Source organism: Cupressus sempervirens, chromosome 5 (genome assembly GCF_028749045.1).
Source record: "Cupressus sempervirens isolate cs-2001-9-10 chromosome 5, ASM2874904v1, whole genome shotgun sequence".
NCBI lineage: Eukaryota > Viridiplantae > Streptophyta > Pinopsida > Cupressales > Cupressaceae > Cupressus > Cupressus sempervirens.
This window is the reverse complement of record NC_143122.1, coordinates 498,000,545-498,019,579: the sequence shown is the minus strand read 5'-3', so window position 1 is coordinate 498,019,579 and position 19,035 is coordinate 498,000,545. Positions and strand designations below refer to the sequence as shown.

Here is a 19,035-nt window from a genome sequence, read left to right as displayed (position 1 = left end):
CTTTGCAACTCGAGGATTGTAAGACTCTAGTGTATCAACATAATCCAGCTTTACAGTGGGATATTGATCTCGAGGACGCCACCCGGGTTGATGGGGATGACACACTGCTAGGATTGGTTGACATTTCATTGGATGATGCATCCCTTGAGGCTCAAGATGATAGTGATAGTGACTTTGATATGGATGATTAGGGGCAGCTGTCATAGTATCTTTGCTTTCATTTTGATTTTGATGTTTTAGACTTGAAGTGTTTTCTCTTGACATTATATGATCATTGATAGTTTATACATTGATGGAATGATTATACATCAATATGATCATTGATAGACATGGTTGATAACTTGATACTTTAAAAGTTTAATTGTTTAAGTCTTAACTTTTCAATGTTTTCATTTTGTTGAAAGTTGATGTTTTTCATTGTCTCATTTGATTCATTTCATGACTTACTAATGGTATTGTAAGTACGTAGATGATGATTGAAAGTGATTATTTGAATTTTCTTAGATGATTGAAAATGATGCTATTTAGAATTTTGATTTTCTATGACGACTCAATTAGATGCTGATTGCTATGCCCTATGATCGTTGATGAATGGAATTGATAATTTTAAACTATGTTGTTGTGATGAATGTAGAATTGATGAATATTTTTGAAAATTCAGATATGTATATATATATAGTCGTCCCCTATTCTTGCAAAAGAAAAACCGTCCTGGAAACTCGTTTCCCCGTCCCCTCGTCCCCTCGTCCTGGAAACTTGGGGTAAGATAGTTGATTATTATTCATTTTATGTATGTGATAGGGAATGTAATCTTCTATGAGGAACTATTGATTGTTTATGTGATATAATCATTTATAGTTTTATATGATGAAATATTAATCCTATTGTGTTGGTAAATGAGACGAACACCATAGCCCTATGTATCATGATTGGATTAATGGATAATCTCTACATATGTGATTAAAGACAATACTTATTACTATAAGAATTATTTGCCTTGATCTTTTCCAAGAATGTTCTCGTAGGAAAAGAGGGAGATTGAGATTCAGAGGGAGTATTACATTTTATTAGAAGCAACCTTGAAAGAGAGGGAGCCGATAGAGAATATGATTCAGTCAACCTTCAGTGATCTCGATCATATTGATTCAAAGGGAGTAAATTATGTTGAGATGGATTTCCCAGTGATCAATAAATTATATTAGTCAAGATGACTTTGATTCATGAATATACTTTGTGACTATGTGATTTTAATGGGTCTACCCCCTGTGTACATTATGAGGAAGTGACGACTTCCAAATGATGTCACTTGTATTTGCATAAGTTTTTGAAAGGTGATGATCTTATAATAACTTAATTTTCTATTATGATTGATATCTTACGATGTTTATGCAAATCATGATAGATTATATCTTGCATGATGGATGTTTATATGGTAAGCATTATGAGATTGCGTGTGCACATACCTTATAAACATTTTTGAGCATATGGTGAATATTATGAAAATTGATGTTCTGGAGGTCATTAATTATAGTATTTGGTGAATATTTTGCATCTCATTCTAGAGGCCATTACTTGAGTATTTTGTGAATATCATATGTTGATATTCTGGAGACCAATACTCAATTGTGATATCAAACTGGTGAATATCATATGTTGATGTTTTGCAGATCATTACCTTATTGAGTACATGGTGAATATCAAGTGTTGATATTCTGGAGACCATTACTTAGAGTATTTGGTGAATATCATATATTTTGAAGGCCAATACTCATGATATCAAATGTGATATCAAAATGGTGGATACCTTCTAATCAAAGATATCCTTAAAAGTATCGTCATTTGTAATATTACCAATGGTGTAATATTTGTCGTGTTTATCCTCCCTAGCTAAGAGGGAGTGCTGATGTTTGATAGCTTCAGCCGGATAAACTTATATATAATTACATATGATATAATTTATATATATATATGTGTGTGTGTGTGTGTGTGTGTGTGTGTGTGTGTGTGTTCATTATATTTTAGATATATGTTTATTGTTACATGAGAAAAAATTAATATAATAATGATATATATATATGTGAGAGAGAGAGATTAAATTTGTTATCATACTAATTATAAGATTAACGAAGTGTACAGTTTTGCAAATATGGAGCCTTGAATCAAACTTACAGTGCAGTTCCAAGATGCTGAGAATGATCTTTAAGACAATATGTGTATTTAGATTTTATTGATGCAAATATAACTGATGTTTTGCTGCGTGTACAGTCTTCTATACTCAATCTTGAGTGATGGAGAATATCTCAAGTTATATCTTTGTTGGAAGGAGAATGCTTGGAGAACCAGGCTGCTGTGCATGTGTGTTCTCCAAACTACATTCTCAATCCTATATATATCCGATCTAGAGGGTATGTCCCTCAAGGGACATGACCCTTAGTTCAGGCAATAAAACAATATTATCCCTAAATCTGTGATTTCAAGGATTATGTAAAGAATAAACAAAACTAAGCATTAGTTTAGTTAAATGCAAAACAATAACACCTATATGGGAATCGCCGGTACCTATAGGGAAGATATAAATGTATTATTTGCCAATCATTGGATATATATTATCCATACAAGAAGGTACAACTTGTACTAACAGACCTGTAGAATTGTACAGGTTACTTTCTTAACACTCCCTCTTAACTTGATAATCCTACAGAGAGATATCATATCTAGCAACATCAATACATATGTTAAGCAAGAATTAATACTCTATATCTGGCTGTCTCTTCTTCGTATGTAGTATCATAGAACACATGATACAAAGTGATATTACTAAACCTGTGATATGACAAATCACTGCTACTAGTGATAAGACACATGTTGTGACTCATAGAAATTGTTATATCTATATCACAATGAGATCCTGAATTTAAGATCTACCAGAATATAGGATAAACCTAGAGAATTTCTAAAATTCTTCCTTTATCCAGTTTGTGACCCATGAACATAGCAATGTCAATGTCACAAGACGATCTAAAACTCATCTGGATCTTACAGTAAAATCTACTGTTTAGTACATTATAAGAGAGATCGTCATCTCTCATAATACCTTTTATACAAGTATTCATTATTTCAGAGATCGTCACCTCTTAAATAATGATTGCACATGGTGGAGCCCGTAACAGTCAATACCCTGACAAAAATAAAATTTATTATTTATTAATAATCAAAAGAGTACAAATGAATTACAACTCAACCATACCAAGTCTCTTTCTGAAATGTTCTATCTTTACTCTAGATACAGGTTTGGTGAGTATGTCTACTGTCTGATCTGCAGTACAAATGTATTCCAATTTTACATAATTCCTATCTACCATATCTCTTACATAATTGTAAGGAATTTCAATATGCTTGGATCTGTCATGGAAAACTGGATTCACTGAGAGTTTGATGGAACTCTAATTATCACAATGAATAATTGTAGGATTCATGGCTTGCCCAAATAATCCCACAAGTAACTTCCTTAGCCATACTGCTTCTCGAGAGGCCATCGCTGCTGCAATGTATTCGGCTTCTGTGGAGCTCTGAGCTACTGAAGACTGCTTTCTGCATATCCATGAAATCATAGCTGATCCTAAACTGAAACAGCATCCTGAAGTGCGTTTCTTGTCTTTAACAGTTCCACCCCAATTTGAATCAGTGAATCCATGCAAATCTAAAGCAACTTTCTCTTATTCGAGTCCATAATTAAAAGTGCCTTGTATCTCATAATATGTTTAACAACAACTAGGTGAATCTCTTTAGGTTCACACATAAACTGACTTTAGGCATGAACAACATAGCAAATATCAGGTCTTGTATTTATTTACTACGTACATCAGGGACCCAATCATTTGCCTGTAGAGAGTAGAATCTATTGGAGGTGACTCTGCAACTGCTTCTTTAAGTTTATGCAAATTGGTTTTCGTTGGAGAAGACATAGACTTGCAATTCCACATTCCAAATTTCTTCAAGATATCTGAAGTGTACTTTTCTTGATTCAGTATGATACTATCAACATTCTGTCGTACTTCCAATCCTAGGAAGTAATGGAGAAGACCCAAGTCTTTCATCTTGAATTCTCTGGTTAGATCTTTCTTGCACTGATCTATAAGATGATCATCACCTATGATTAATAAATCATCAACATACAATATCAATATTACCACACCATCTTTATCTCTTTTATAATATAAGTTTGGATTGGCTTCATTCTTAGAGAATCCTAAGCCGGTGAGATATTTATCAATCCTTTCATACCAGGCCCTGGGAGCCTATTTAAGCCCATAAAGAGCTTTCTTGAGTCTGCAAACAAAGGTGTTAGGATCATGGGTTTCAAATCCTTCTGGTTGCTCCCGATAGACTTCTTTTGAAATCTTTCCATTGAGAAATGTTGTCTTTACATCCATCTGATGTACCTTCCATCCCTTAGATGCGGCAATTGCTAAGATAGTTCGAACGGTAGTATCTCTGGCAACAGGAGCAAAGGTTTCTTCATAATCAATCCTTTCTTTCTGAGAAAAAACCTTTGGCTACAAATCTGGCTTTATATTTTTCAATACTCCCTCATTTAGCAGCATGCTTTATCTTGAATATCCATTTGGAAGAAACAACAAATTTTCCTTTTGGTCTTGGAACTATTTCCCAAACATCATTTTTCATAATTGATTGATATTCTTCTGTCATAGCTTCTTTCCAGGCTGGATGTTTAATAGCATCAGAAGGATTGGTTGGCTCTGTTTTGGATAAATCAATCATATTTGCTGTATAACCAGAGAATCTTTTAGGTCTTTTACTTTCTCTGATTGATCCTGAAGGTGCAACAAAATCTTGAGCTGCTTCAATTGTTTTTATGGCCCAAGTGGTCTTTTCTTTGAATTATCCTCAAGGTTCATATTTTCATTTTCGATCTCTTCTAGGTTCTCCCTCTGGGATTCAGATTCACAAATTCTTTCAGAATTTGATAAAGGAGAAGGTTCATTGGAACTTAAGGCTCTTTTGAATGCAAGATCTTCCTCAAAGATTACATCTCTGCTAAGTTCAATAGTTTTCTGTTCAGGTATGAAAATTGTATATGCTTTAGAAGTTTCACTATACCCTACAAGGATACCTTTGCTCCCAGATGTTTCTATTTTGGTTCTCTTTTCTTTTGGAACATGAATGTATACAAGACATCCAAAAATTCTGAGATGAGTTATATTAGGTTTTACTTTAGTAAATACTTCTTCAGGGGTTTTATCTTTAAGATAGGAGTGAGGGCTTTTGTTTTGAATGTATACAACAATACAAGAGGCTTTTGCCCAAAGATAGTATTCTAGATTTTGGTCAAAAATCATAGCGCTAGCGGCTTCTATAATTGTCCTGTTCTTTCTTTTAGCTACCCCGTTTTGTTTTGGGTTATAAAGAACAGTGTACTCCCTCTTGATCCCTGATTCTTTACAAAACCTTTTAAACAAGTATGAGGTATATTCTCCTCCATTATCTGTTCTAAGGGTTTTAATTTTATGTCTTGAAAATTTTTCAGTTAATGCTTTGAATTCTTTAAATCTTTGTAGGATTTCTTTTGATTCTTTGCATTTTAAAAAATAAACCCATGTTTTCCTAGAGAAGTCATCTATGAACAAGACATAATACCAGAATCCTCCAAGGGAGGGAACAGACATAGGTCCACATAAATCTGAATGAATTAATTCTAGTACATTATTTGTTTTTCTAGTACTATCATGAAAAAGACTTCTAGTACTTTTACCCAGGGCATACCCTTTGCAAATACTAGGGTGATCTTTATTTAATTTTGGTAATCTGGTAACCATCTTTTCCATAGTTGATAAAGTTTTAAAGTTTAGGTGCCCTAATCTTCCGTGCCATATTTCGTTTGAATCTTTAGCTTCGTGAACTAGGGCTTGAATGGATCGACTGGATTCTGTATTCAATTCATACAAATATCCCTTTCTTTGACCAATTAATTTAGCTCTCTTGATGGAAGAGTTTTTAGCCCATGTTAATACTTTGTCATCCACAAACGCAACATTGTGTCCATCATCTTCAAGTGCTGTTGTTGAGATTAGGTTTCTTTTAATCCCTGGTACATAGAGTACACTTTTAAGAAGAAGAGTATTCCCTGTTTTTAGTTTCAAAGTGTTGTTTCCAATTCCTTCAATTGAGTGTGCAAAGTTCTCACCAATAGTAACTTCACTGTTAACTTTCTCTGATAAGGAATCTAGAGTTTCTTTGTATCCCGTTATATGTCTAGATGATCTACTATCTATTACCCATGCCTTCTTTGAGATTTCATTTGATAGAGAGGAATACAAAACACGATTCTCCGGATCATCAGTCTCTTCTTCTCTATGACATTTGTACAATTTGCCTATTGTTTGGAGTTTTTCGGACAATTAGATCTATAGTGTCCAAATTTTTCACATTTGAAACACTTTATTTTAGATAGATCTTTCTTGGGCTTTCCATTCTTCTGATTTCCCCTTTTCTTCTTGAAGTGCTTTTTCTTGCTTTTATAGGAGTTTGCATTAAGAACGTGAAGTTCTTCATCTTCTACTTTTGGTTTTCCTCCTTTCTTTAGCTTTCTTGACTCTTCTTGAAGACAATCATTCTTGAGCCTGTTAAAGTTTGGAAGTTGATCTGTAGCACTTATTCCTTGTGCAAAAGTTTCCCATGATTTTGGCAAACCATCTATGGCCATGAGCATTAGTTCGGTGTCATTAATGATGGTTCCTATGCTTGACAATTCATCTCTAATGCCAACAACTCTTAGGAAATAAGAGTTTATTGATTCTCCTTTCTTTATTTGGACGTGATTCAGTTGTCTTTTTAATGCAAGGACCCTAGTTGCATTGTTTACTTCAAATGCATTCTGTAATGCATTCATCATATCGTAGGCAGTTTGGTGTTTCGTAAGCATAGGTACGATATCATTGTTAACTCCATCCAAGATGATTTGAATGGATTTTCTATTTCCATTGGTCCATATGGATTTGTGAGGTTCAATTGGTGGCTATTTGGATGCTCCATCAACAAATTGTTTAACATTGTTTTCTTCAAGAATCATCAAGATTCTGAATTTCCATGCTTCAAAGTGTCCCTTTCCATCAAATTGTCCTTAGGCCTGATTGTATATGCCATTGGAAATGGAAGACAACTACTAAATATATAAAAGGTTTGATTACTGAAAATTTGCAGAGCCCTAGATTTGATAACTTGGCTCTAATACCATGTACAGTTTTGCAAATTCGTGAGCCTTGAATCAAACTTACAGTGCAGTTCCAAGATGCTGAGAATGATCTTTAAGACAATATGTGTATTCAAATTTTATTGATGCAGATATAACTGATGTTTTGCTGCATGTACAGTCTTCTATACTCGATCTTGAGTGATGGAGAATATCTCAAGTTATATCTTTGTTGGAAGGAGAATGCTTGGAGAATCAAACTACTGTGTATGTGTGTTCTCCAAACTACATTCTCAACCCTATATATATTTGATCTAGAGGGTATGTCCCTCAAGGGACATGACCCTTAGTTTAGGCAATAAAACAATATTATCCCTAAATCGGCGATTTCAAGGATTATGTTAAGAATAAACAAAACTAAGCATTAGTTTAGTTCAATGCAAAACATCAACACCTATATGGGGGTCGCCGGTACCTATAGGGAAGATATAAATGTATTATTTGCCAATCATTGGATAATTATTATCCATACAAGAAGGTATGGCCTGTACTAACAGACCTGTAGAATTATACAGGTTACTTTCTTAACAGGAAGAGACATGTCCCATGAAGGTACATGTCTCTTCACAACTTATTCTTAATATAAATAATATATTGATGTCATTTGGAAAACATATACCAAAATTAAATGGCAATGCTATTACATTTGCAACGATCTCGAACACTCATCATGAAGACCTCTTCTCAGGATAGCAATCTTGGCTTGATTCAGTTGTGGATGTAGAATTTGACAATTTGGGCATCATCATTGCATCATCTATTGGGAGGAAATTCGGGATTTTGTATTTAGTGGCTTTCTATTGTAGATCAAATTGAAGCTTGCTGGTGCAAATCATAGGTTGACATCACATAGAGGAGATCCAAAATCCCTTAAATCAAATTTTGTTTCATCCAAATCGGATATCTTAGGCCAAATCTAAGGTCATTTGAATTTTGGAAGTGGGGTGTGGCGATTCAAAATAATAATTTCAAAGCCGATTTTCAAACAACGATTTCTCACTCATCCAGATTCCTTTTCTTGTTTTTGGGGTATATTACATGATCTACATAGTGGTGCAAGTGATTTCTGGTCAATGTTCTTGAGTTTATTTGAAAATTGCAAATCCCAATTTTTACAACTTCCAAGGCTTTTGTTTGGGCTCATATAAACTCCTTTTCAATTGCAATTTTTTTTTGTATTTTCTAGATCTAGTATTAGTTTTTAGTGACTTGAAAATAATTGTACTTTCATAATTTGGCTTAGTTTTGTCCTTTGCAGAGTGATCTAAGTCTACTATATCCCGATTGTGGGGTATAATCATTTGTTCTCATTTTGTGGTTGGAGAAGTATATCATTGATGTAATCATGAGTTATGAAACACATCTCGTGGTAATACTTTTGACTAAGGATAATTGGGAGTCACGGGCAAAAGGAATAATTGCATATTGTAGATTGCTTAATCTCTTGCCTTATCTTCATGGGCTTGTTGTTGAGCCAAAGTCATAGGGGAAGCAATACGTTTGGGGAGAAAAGATGCTCGTAATATAATGTTGATTAGTAGTAGCATCAGTTTGTGTCTCTTCAATGACATCTACCGCAAAGTTAGAGGAATTCAATGCCCACACATAATTTGGACAATTATTTGGGAGATTTTTGGAGATCCACATGTTCTTCCTTTCCAAAATAATCCTACTTCAAGTTACCTCATTCCACTTGATGATGTACATAATATTCCCTATGATGATTATACATTAGATGAGATTGAAGAATATGCATATATTGAGAGCAAGGATGATCCAGTAACTCCTCTTGTAGCTCCTTTTCTAGTTGATATCACACATTCATCTCATTTTGGTGATTCCAAGATTCATTATAAGATATATCTATTTGTCTTCCTGATTAGGATTCCTACTTGATAGATATTGATTCATTATTTGTGGAGTCACACATTTTAGATTTGGGAGACATACTTAACGGGGTTTCTCTACTCTTTGATGATAACATCATAGTTGGAGATACTTCACCTTCTTTGGAGATTGAAATTCCCTACTCTTCAACTTTACATGGTTTGTCACATCTCATAGGTAAGCTTGATGATGTGATGAAGTTTTTGTGTTTGAAGAGACCTATCTAGTCTTCAGAGATGCATACATGGAGACCAACTTCCTCATTCTTCGATTTATACATGGATTGGCTTCGTCATTATTTGATATATTTATTTCTTCCTAAGGGGAGACATGTTGCTTCTAGGCATTGGACTCTCTTTTATTTTCAGGTACACTTCATCAACATTGGAGCTTCTTCATCATGGGGGGGATGGGGAGGGGTATCATGTCTCCTTCTATCCTTCCTATGGGGGTTTCATTGTTTGTATATACATGATGTATGTAGTTCTTGGGGGGTTTTGAGTACTCCATTCATCCATGCATCTTGTGTGTTTTCACCTCTCTTTTTGGGAGAGGATTTTTCCCATGAGGCTTTCTCTTTCTCCACTTCATGAGATATTGTATTTCTTATATTGATTGCATATTGTACATGGGTACCTAACATGGCCTAGTAGCCCAAACACATCTTGCATTGTCAGTTTAAGTGCATTCCCCTAAGTTGCATTTGGGGGGGTACATGGGTATTGTTGGTTCCCAAAATCGCAAATTGGAATCCTACGAGTCTTGCCAACTCAATGCTGGGATATCCAACCGATTATGACCAACTTGACGAAACTGAATAGTATAATTTGAGTTCCTTGTGCTTCTAGCTTTGCAAGGCCAAGGTGGGTGCACCTGGTCTTGAACAAATTGCTTAGGTCCAAGATCCTTATAGTAGATTGGTTAGAATACGAAGATAATGAAAGCTTCCAGAATGACATGAATTCTAGAAAGCTTTTAACTTGCAAATTATGAATTGAGAATAATAAATGAATATATGAATGTTTTTAAAATAAGAATAAGTATGGGTTAATGCAACAAATGAATAAATTAATTCTTTAAAGGAAAGATATGAAATAATTGCCAGCATATGGAATATGGATTATGAATAATGTAAAGACCAGTGTCGAAATCAAGAGGGCAATAGAGTCAGTATTATAAGTTTAAAATGTATGACTTTATAAAATTCTATGCGCATCAACTATAAAATATTTAGTAATCAAGATGCGACGAATCAAATATATGGACAAAATTTTAAAATAGTTTAGAATGCATTGTAACTCCTATGGTTGGGAGTCAAACCATATAGGAACAATTAAATATTTCACTATATCTATGATGTCCAATTTTAAAATGCGGTAGTTGACCTTGTCCACTTATCTATGATATAAATTATTTATAGAATTTAAAAAATAATTATAAAAGATGAAACTTTATAATATTTCCAACTCTAAATTAAAAAAAAAAAATTATGCTCACAAATGATGCCGGAAATAAAATTTGCAATAGAGACACTCCTTACGGATGATCCATCCACAGCAAATTATTCCTGAATAGCATAAAATTTTATCCAATGATCCAATATCCACAAGCTTAGTTCAACTTTCCATTTCTTTACCAAATGAAAGAATAATATATATGAAGAGTGCTAAAATGGGGTATGTAAAAATTTGTAGGAGAAATATATGAAATGTATTGTATATAAGTTGTTAGTTACGTCTTCATGCTTGATTTGTATCATATATTATAAACAATGAAAAGGTGTGGAAGGATTCAGGAATGGAAACATCCCTTCACAACACCTAATCTCAACTACTTACTAATGAAAATGAATATATAATTTCATAATCATAATATAACTTCCTACAGATGATACAATTGTATGACCAAGCATATGAGATGGGTCACTTAAGCGGTGAATCATCCGTGCTATAAATATTCCTCTCATCTATGTCTCTACATAGCAATCAATGTACACTCTCGTCTCATGGATTCCAAGCAATTCAAAGATTTAACTCTCTGTTGCTTATACTGATGATGCTCCTCCCTATCACACATCACATAGACCTGCGAAAAAAAACAAAACATCATTAAATATGAATCATCAAACAATAATTTGTGGTAGTAAATGTTTCCAGCGGCTTTGTGAGAAAGTAGGCACTGAAATCCTCAAGATTGCTACATCTTCCAAGGCCACAGGAATTTTGTTCTGCATCTACCCGTTGACTAGAGTTTAGTATTGCTACTGCCATATGGGGCTCCTCCTTGCACCATGGGCGCTGTTAATGCCATGATGGCTCCTTTTATTATTGCTCGGGCGTGGTGGTTATTATTTTGTACAGGTCTCTCCTGGAAAAATCATTATTGCTGTGTCTTATTCTTGACATTGTGACTTCGATGTATTTGTCAAGTTCTTTTATTGGCTTCTTCATACATGTGAACATGACGACAAAGAGTATTTAGGAGCTGAGATCAAGGGAAAGACAAAAATTTTAATCGCCCAATTGAGGTCTGGATCACACCATTTGAGGAGTGAAATTGGCAAATAGAAGATTCCTAAAGAAGAGTGAAAGGACAAAATTTGTAGGTTCTGTAGTGAAGGGGTGCTAGAAACAGAATGACATTATGTGAAAGAATGCACCGCATATGAGGATATATGCAGCCAATACAAGGACACTTTAAAGGTGAAGAACATAAAATAACTTTTTGAAGGTTCAAGACTTCACAAGGGGGCCATCTTACTTATGTTGATCCACAACAAAAGGAACCAACTGGAGAAATCTCAGCAGTCCGATTAATGGATTCTCTTTTGGTCCCTTAGACTGTTGGTCTCATGGACGTCATTAAAACTTTTCATTTCATAACATATTATCTTCTTCCATCTGAGCGGTGATTCCAGATATTTGGTGATGTGGCAAGATTACATTTAAGCCCAACATATCTCATTTGAACCTTTGTATGCATGTCTGGAAACTTATCGCTATCAAACTCTTCTTATACGATATCCTATTCTTGTATCAGGCTTGGTCTTGGTAGATTGGATAATAACTATGCTCTATTGCACTTGCCCTTTAGTGTTACTGTCCTCATAATATCTGAAGACTCCTTTTCATCGTTGCTGGGAAATAGTTGCTCATAAGGAATTGTGCTTTGTTCTTAGCATATTTTATTGAACTCCTATTTTATACCATTATTTTGCTATCATCTGTAGCTCAGTATATCTGTCCAAACTTTTTTTTATGGCATGAATCTTTAATCGCATCAGTCTTCAAGATACTTATGATGGAATAATATATGATAAAAAACAAACTCCCAGCATATATCTTCGTATCCATCCTTATGCGTATATGAGTTTGCTTCTCCTGTTTAAGTTTGAGATATTCTTCAGAGTCGCTGGATGCGCACTGTACACGTGTAGTCATTGCCTTACCATCATCTCTGCACAGTTGAAACATATCCGTTACTGTCATCATTTGCATTGGATTATTAGTCTCAAATACTTTTTGTTGATTCCAGATGTTTAGTTCTGTGTAAAATGGGTCCATCATATTATCATCTCTTGACATATAGATTGCACAAAGCTTTCCTATTTAACTAAATGATTTTACCCAATCACCATACTAGTCATTCCCATACTCATGTGATAATATACAGTGAAGGCTGGTGCTCAATCTCAAATTGGAAATTTAATTCTTGGAACTGATTATTCAGAGACCATCTTTCAGTTCTGCAAATTCATCATTAAACACGTTCTTTTTAGCATCTTGTTCATTCGTACGATCCATTAGTAAGTCAGTAATCAAGCCAATAGCATTGGGAAAATCCAGAGCTCTTAGCATAGATAACCATTGGCTTCTCATAAGATTAATATATCATTTGTGCACACCTCCATTACTGTAACCATTAATATATCATTTGTGCACACCTCCATTACTGTAACCATCAGCTGAAACTATAAATGCAATAACACCTGCAACCTTTGCCATGTCTAGCATGTCAGGATATTGGTATGTGGTGCTTTGCGAAAATTTTATCTCAGCTTTGCAAGTAGAAGAACAAAGAACATCTGTTATAGCACATGTTTTCCATTATCTGATATATCAATCTGCATCTGCTGGAACAATTAGAAATGAGTCATTAGGTAAGCACTGCAATCCTCTAAAAATGATGGCAGTGTCTTATCGTGGAAAAAATATAACTTTGATGTTTGTTATCTCTATCTTTCATATATTCTTGAATACAAATCCTATGTATTTCCCTCATGATGAATTGCTGATGCACTGTATAGTCCTGAAAGAAATGCATATATGAACCAGCTTTCTTTTCCACATTCTCCTGATCATGGCTGTAAGGGTTTTGAACCATAGTGTCTGAATATAACTAGTGGATAAAATATGGAAGTTGACCACTGAGTGTGTCCATGAAATTGGCTTCCAAAATTAGAATGGCAAGAACACATTTGAAGATGAGGATTTACACATAATCATACATGAGAATTTTCCCTTTAGCATGGTATTTGGGACTTCAAATTTTGCCAAAATTGCCAAAATTTAGAGTTCCATCAGTGGCTCTTTTTGGGAACATATGCCCCTTGTGGGCGTAATGAGATTCCAGTTATCTCTGGAGGAGCAGACCAAGCATCCATGCTTAACACCTTGTGGGCGCAATGAGATTCTAACTATCTCTGGAGGAGCAGATTGAGCATCCATGCTTAACATGATGCAAGGTAAGATTGGGTGGCCCCAGGACCCCAAAAAATAAACATTTGCTCCTTCCTCTATCAAAAACCCGATTTTGGTCATGTAACACTTTGGATCTGCTGAATATGGTATCATATTGTTCCTTAGTAAAATCTGATCCATTAACAAATATTAGAAAACAATCATTACATAACATGTGTTTTTCCTTCATCACTTGTCTAGATTTAATTTAACCCTTTATTTATCAACAAAATCATTTGAAAAGAAATAAACTTCATTCTTATTTAATCCTAGCATCTGACCTCTTGCTTCACTCATTTGATCAGAAAACATAGAAGAAAAATCCTTGAAAGAATTGTAATGAAAGCTTAAAAGCATTTCCCTAAGCCTATTCTTAACAAATATTATTAGTCTTTAGGGATACTTACCTTGGTATGCTGCTCATACTTCATACCTGTATCAAATGGATTATTCTTATGAGCAATACTTACTGATTTGGCTTCATCGATGCAATCACTGGTATCTGACCTTAGTCGCATTGTGGTCCTTGTTGGATGGAAGATCCTTGTAATTATGCATTTGATCAATAACACAAGCATCACAATTTACCTGACCTTCATACCCTAGATATTGTTTCTAAATTCTCATCATAAGGAAGCTCTAAATATTGCTTATATTTGGAAACTCACTCTTTTATAAAAAATCTGAGCCAATACGAGACAAGAATTTTCAGAATCACACTCATATGATTGTGTTTCTTGCTTATAGGCTGAACTAACACATATTTCACCTTCTGGATGCATATTATAAGTTTTATCAACTTCGAAACCATCATTAGGCCTTCTATCTTCATTATGATATTGTTGGACTTGGTTGCATAGAAAATCCTCTTCAAAGATTGGATTTGACATAGAGAACTCTGGTATACTTCCATGAGAATCTTCATTTGGTTCCATAGGTGCTCTGTCATATATTACGTTAGTAAATAGCATACCCTGACCCATCTGATAATCACCATCCGTTTCATCTGGATAACATGTTTCATGCTTGGTGGAGACTTCCTGAACTTGCGTGTACAATGAATCTGTGCTTAGTTGATCTGGAACTTCATCAAAAACTAAATCATTAGTTTGTTTACTTTGATACAACATGAGTTTTTTTGAGCATGCTTCTTAATATGCTTTTGGTATTCTATTTCAAGTAATTCAGAAATCCCTTCTATGCCAAGAAGATCATCTTCCCTATGATCATCGGTGTCAGTGACTTCCATGCAAATTTCATCATTAATGGGTTCTTCCTTTATCTGATCTACAACTTATCCTTTTTTATCTAAGTTCATAAATGCATCCAAAGGATATATGTAACTTGGATCTGCTTCAGTATTACTGAGAATGTCATCAAGTTCAGGGCCTTTCTCTGTCTGATCATAAAATTCTTTTTCAGTTTCGCATTCACTGTCATCTGTTGTCGCACAAGTCTTATCACAAATTGATTCTTCCTCAGACTGTTTGAAGATCTCTTCTTCATTCGAATCTGAGACATCATAATGTTCTTGCCTTACTTTAGTGCATTCTTCCTCATCGTCACCACCTTCTTCTTTTCTGAAAAAGAAACTTCAAGTCAGGGTCATTTGGTGAGACTCCTAACTCACGTAATTCTGTTGTGATTTCCTTGCGTGGAGGCATGATGGTTGGTGGTATTTCACTATAAATGCTTGTCATCCTCAGAAACAAATGTGCTGAAGACTCCCCTTTAACTCTTTCCAAATTGAAAAAGGCATCATGTGGAAACACGTCATGATCCTCTTCCATGTTGTGACTTTGATCTTCATACATATTTTCTTCTTCCTGATCATGGAATACAGCAAGAAACCACTGCTTCAACTCCCTCCATGATGAAATACTTTGTGTATGCAATAAGTCAAATGCCCCCATTGCAAAATCCTTCAAGGTTCTGACAAAAAGCCTCATTGCATGACTTTCCAAATCCACTTTTTATGCATGTAAGAATCCGTAGAAAGCATTCAAATGATTGAGAGCACATTCACTGCAATCTCCATAGAATTTGGGTGCAATAAGTGAGTCTTAAATATAAACCATTAGGATCATATTTGAATCTTCCCAGGTCTAGTGGTCTATCTTCACTTGGAAGATATTATTTCCTTTTCATTGGTTGGAACATTTTGCAATAACAATGTCCGCTTTTTCAAGAATAAGAAAAGTACATCTCTCTGAGTCACTTCCCTCAACAAAGTCACTAATGATCCAATCAAGACACAATAGAGTCGCCACCTCCAAATGGAAGAAATGAAGCATCTTCAAGAATATGAGTTCTTCCCTTCAGTAGAGTGCACCTCGCCAAAGATCAAACCTGCAGCAAAGGCTTGAAGAAAAGATATACAATGCTTCTACAAGATCAAATTGTAACGGAGTTAATCAAAATTTACCAAATCAAAACCACAAGAGATTAAGGCTTCAAGGAAATCAAATGCCCTTTAATAAATGTAAAAGCTTTTTTAACTAAGATTTCAAATATATCGAAATACTTTAACAAATCAAATAAATTTTAACTCTTACTAGTCTGAAATCAAAAAATCTTAGGGTTTGTTTTGCAACTTCCCCAGTAGAGTTGCTAATCTGTTGGTTCCCAAAACCTCAGATTGGAATCCTACGAGTCTTGCCAACTCGATGCTGGGATATCCAACCGATTATAGCCAACTTGACGGAACTGAACAATGTAATTTGAGTTCCCTGCGCTTCTGGCTCTGCAAGGCCAAGACCGGTGGACCTGATCCTGAACGAATCACTTGAGTCCAAGATCCTTATAGCAGATTGGTTTGAATATGAATATAATGAATAAGTTTAAGGCTTGCTCACCATCGGTGGAGCCAGCAGTTCCTTCAAAGGATTTCTGCAACTCTTGGAATCCTTTTGCCCATCATTGGTGTATGTCATCCACTGTTAGAAAAATCATGTGCAAATTTAAGCAATAGGTTTCTTGTGGTGGATTTCTTGTAAACCATCTTTTCCATATAAAAACTCCTTATATATTCTTTCATGTTTTCACATTTAATGTCTGCTTCCTGGCTTTGAAAGTATTTGCTCCATGCCACAGCACAATGACAACTGACCTGATGTTTGTGATAGAATTTTAAACTAATTAACATATGTATATTCACCAGTGACTACATCTTAGTTATGAACTTAATTATTGCAGAGAGAATACCTTCGCTTCAAGCAAGAGCAAGGCTGGAAACGGTTGGTGGTTTATAAGTCTGGCATTCATGCTCTTGGCTTATATACTGCTCAGAACATTTTGAAAGGCGAAATGGTAAGTACCTTTTTGCTCTTTTATGTGGATCTTTTGTCCCGCTGTCTATATTATCAGCAACTTAATTGCTAATTGGTAAATAACTATGTTTTCAGGTGGTGGAGTATATTGGTGAAATAATTGGGGTTCATGTGGCAGACAAACGAGAAATTGCTTATCATTCACGGGGAAAATTGCAATATGAGGGTGCATGCTACTTTTTCAGAATAGACAAGGAGAATATTATTGATGCTACTCAGAAAGGTGGAATCGCTCGCTTTGTAAATCATTCTTGTTCTGTGAGTATTAGGTTTTCTTTCTTCACTTCTGGGTATTTTTGTTTCCCCCGGACAATAGGAAATGCTCACAATCATACATATTCTTGCAAACATACATAGTACATGATTACAATACACCACTGCATTGATATCTTATGCTATTTTTCTTCTGTATTGAACTAGCCCAATTGTGCTGCAAAGGTAATCTCTGTCAGGACTCAGAAGAAGGTATGTCTCTTGTGATATTTGAATCATGTTTCGTCTATTTTGTTTAAAAATATTCAATATCAAGGTATGCAAACCAAATTGTTGATGCAACTCTGGGATTTGAATTAAATGTTACAGGTAGTTTTCTTTGCAGAAAGAGACATTAATGCTGGTGAAGAAATTACATATGATTATCACTTCAACCATGAGGATGATGGGAAGAAAATCCCATGTTTCTGTAATTCAAGAAGTTGTAGGCGCTATTTAAACTAGATTGAATTGCTGCAGCCTCCACGAAATCCCTTTATGGAAAATCTTTGCAATTGATGCAATAATTTAAGCACAACTTCTCTGCATATTTGCTATGCGGTTAAAATTTTCACCAGGAGGCCATCCAAGATGCACAGATCATTGATGAAACTCAGTGTTGTATCTGTTCAAATTCAAAGAGAAGGGACAACAGGTTCATCAACCACTTTTAACCCTGATATCCACTGATGTTGAGTGATACTTCCAATTTGTATGATTGGATTAGTTATGTACATTAAAGATCCTCTATTCTGGCATTTCTTCTTAGATTAGTTTGTGGGGTTGTTCTTATTCTGAGCATTCCTACACTTCCAAGAGTGGGTGATATATCAGTGGAAGTGTCCATTATTATCCTTGATGAATGAGCGTTGCAGTTTTTGGCTGCAATTTTCCATATTGTATTATAGCCGGAGAGGCAATTGCAGTCCAATGATTAGAACTAGAGAAGCGTCAAGGAACACCATATTCTAGAATTAAGTGATATTCTTTTCTTTAGCATGATGGGTTGACAATTAAGGTGCCTTAAAATACGGTGGTCATGAGCGTAATAACTAGTGAATGTTGTATTTTTATATGTATCATTATTTTGAGGTAAATACATGCTGCAGTGTATTTATTGGCAATTCATTGTATATGAATTTAAATGTGTGTTACAGTTATGGATAAAAGATTATGAAAGGTAGCATACAGACATCGGACTCGATCTTATATCTTCCAAATTCCGAAGTGACTGTTTCTGAAATGAATACTTGATTTTACACGGGATCTGTTACAATTCCAAATTGGTATCTGCAAACCATTTTCAAATGCTGCACAACAGCTGCAGTGGGTGAGCATACTCATGTGGAAGTATCTTGCAAAAACATGGAAAGACTGAAGTCTAAGCAAACGAAATGGAAGTAGACTTCCAACTGTTTTGTTTTTTCATTCTTATGTCAATTACCATCTTTCATTTTGAAAATCTTAATCTTTTTATTTTTACTTTTATAAATTGAATCAAAATATTCTATTTATCGAATCAGAATTAAATTATGAAGCAGCATATGGAAGCAATGTG

At 34.8% G+C, this 19,035-nt stretch overlaps 1 protein-coding gene across 1 annotated transcript in view; it reads left to right on the top strand.

Annotated features, from left to right (window-relative positions):
* The window catches only part of LOC149556900 (uncharacterized), a 166,874-nt gene extending 148,273 nt beyond the window's left edge, over positions 1–18,601 (top strand). The window contains exons 15-18 of the mRNA XM_089831531.1: positions 17,092–17,205; positions 17,301–17,483; positions 17,646–17,690; positions 17,808–18,601. Of these exons, the coding sequence (XP_089687657.1) occupies positions 17,092–17,205; positions 17,301–17,483; positions 17,646–17,690; positions 17,808–17,942 (477 nt within the window). The 3' untranslated portion in view covers positions 17,943–18,601. The remainder of the gene's footprint in view (positions 1–17,091; positions 17,206–17,300; positions 17,484–17,645; positions 17,691–17,807) is intronic.
* Positions 18,602–19,035: the final 434 nt, after the last annotated feature.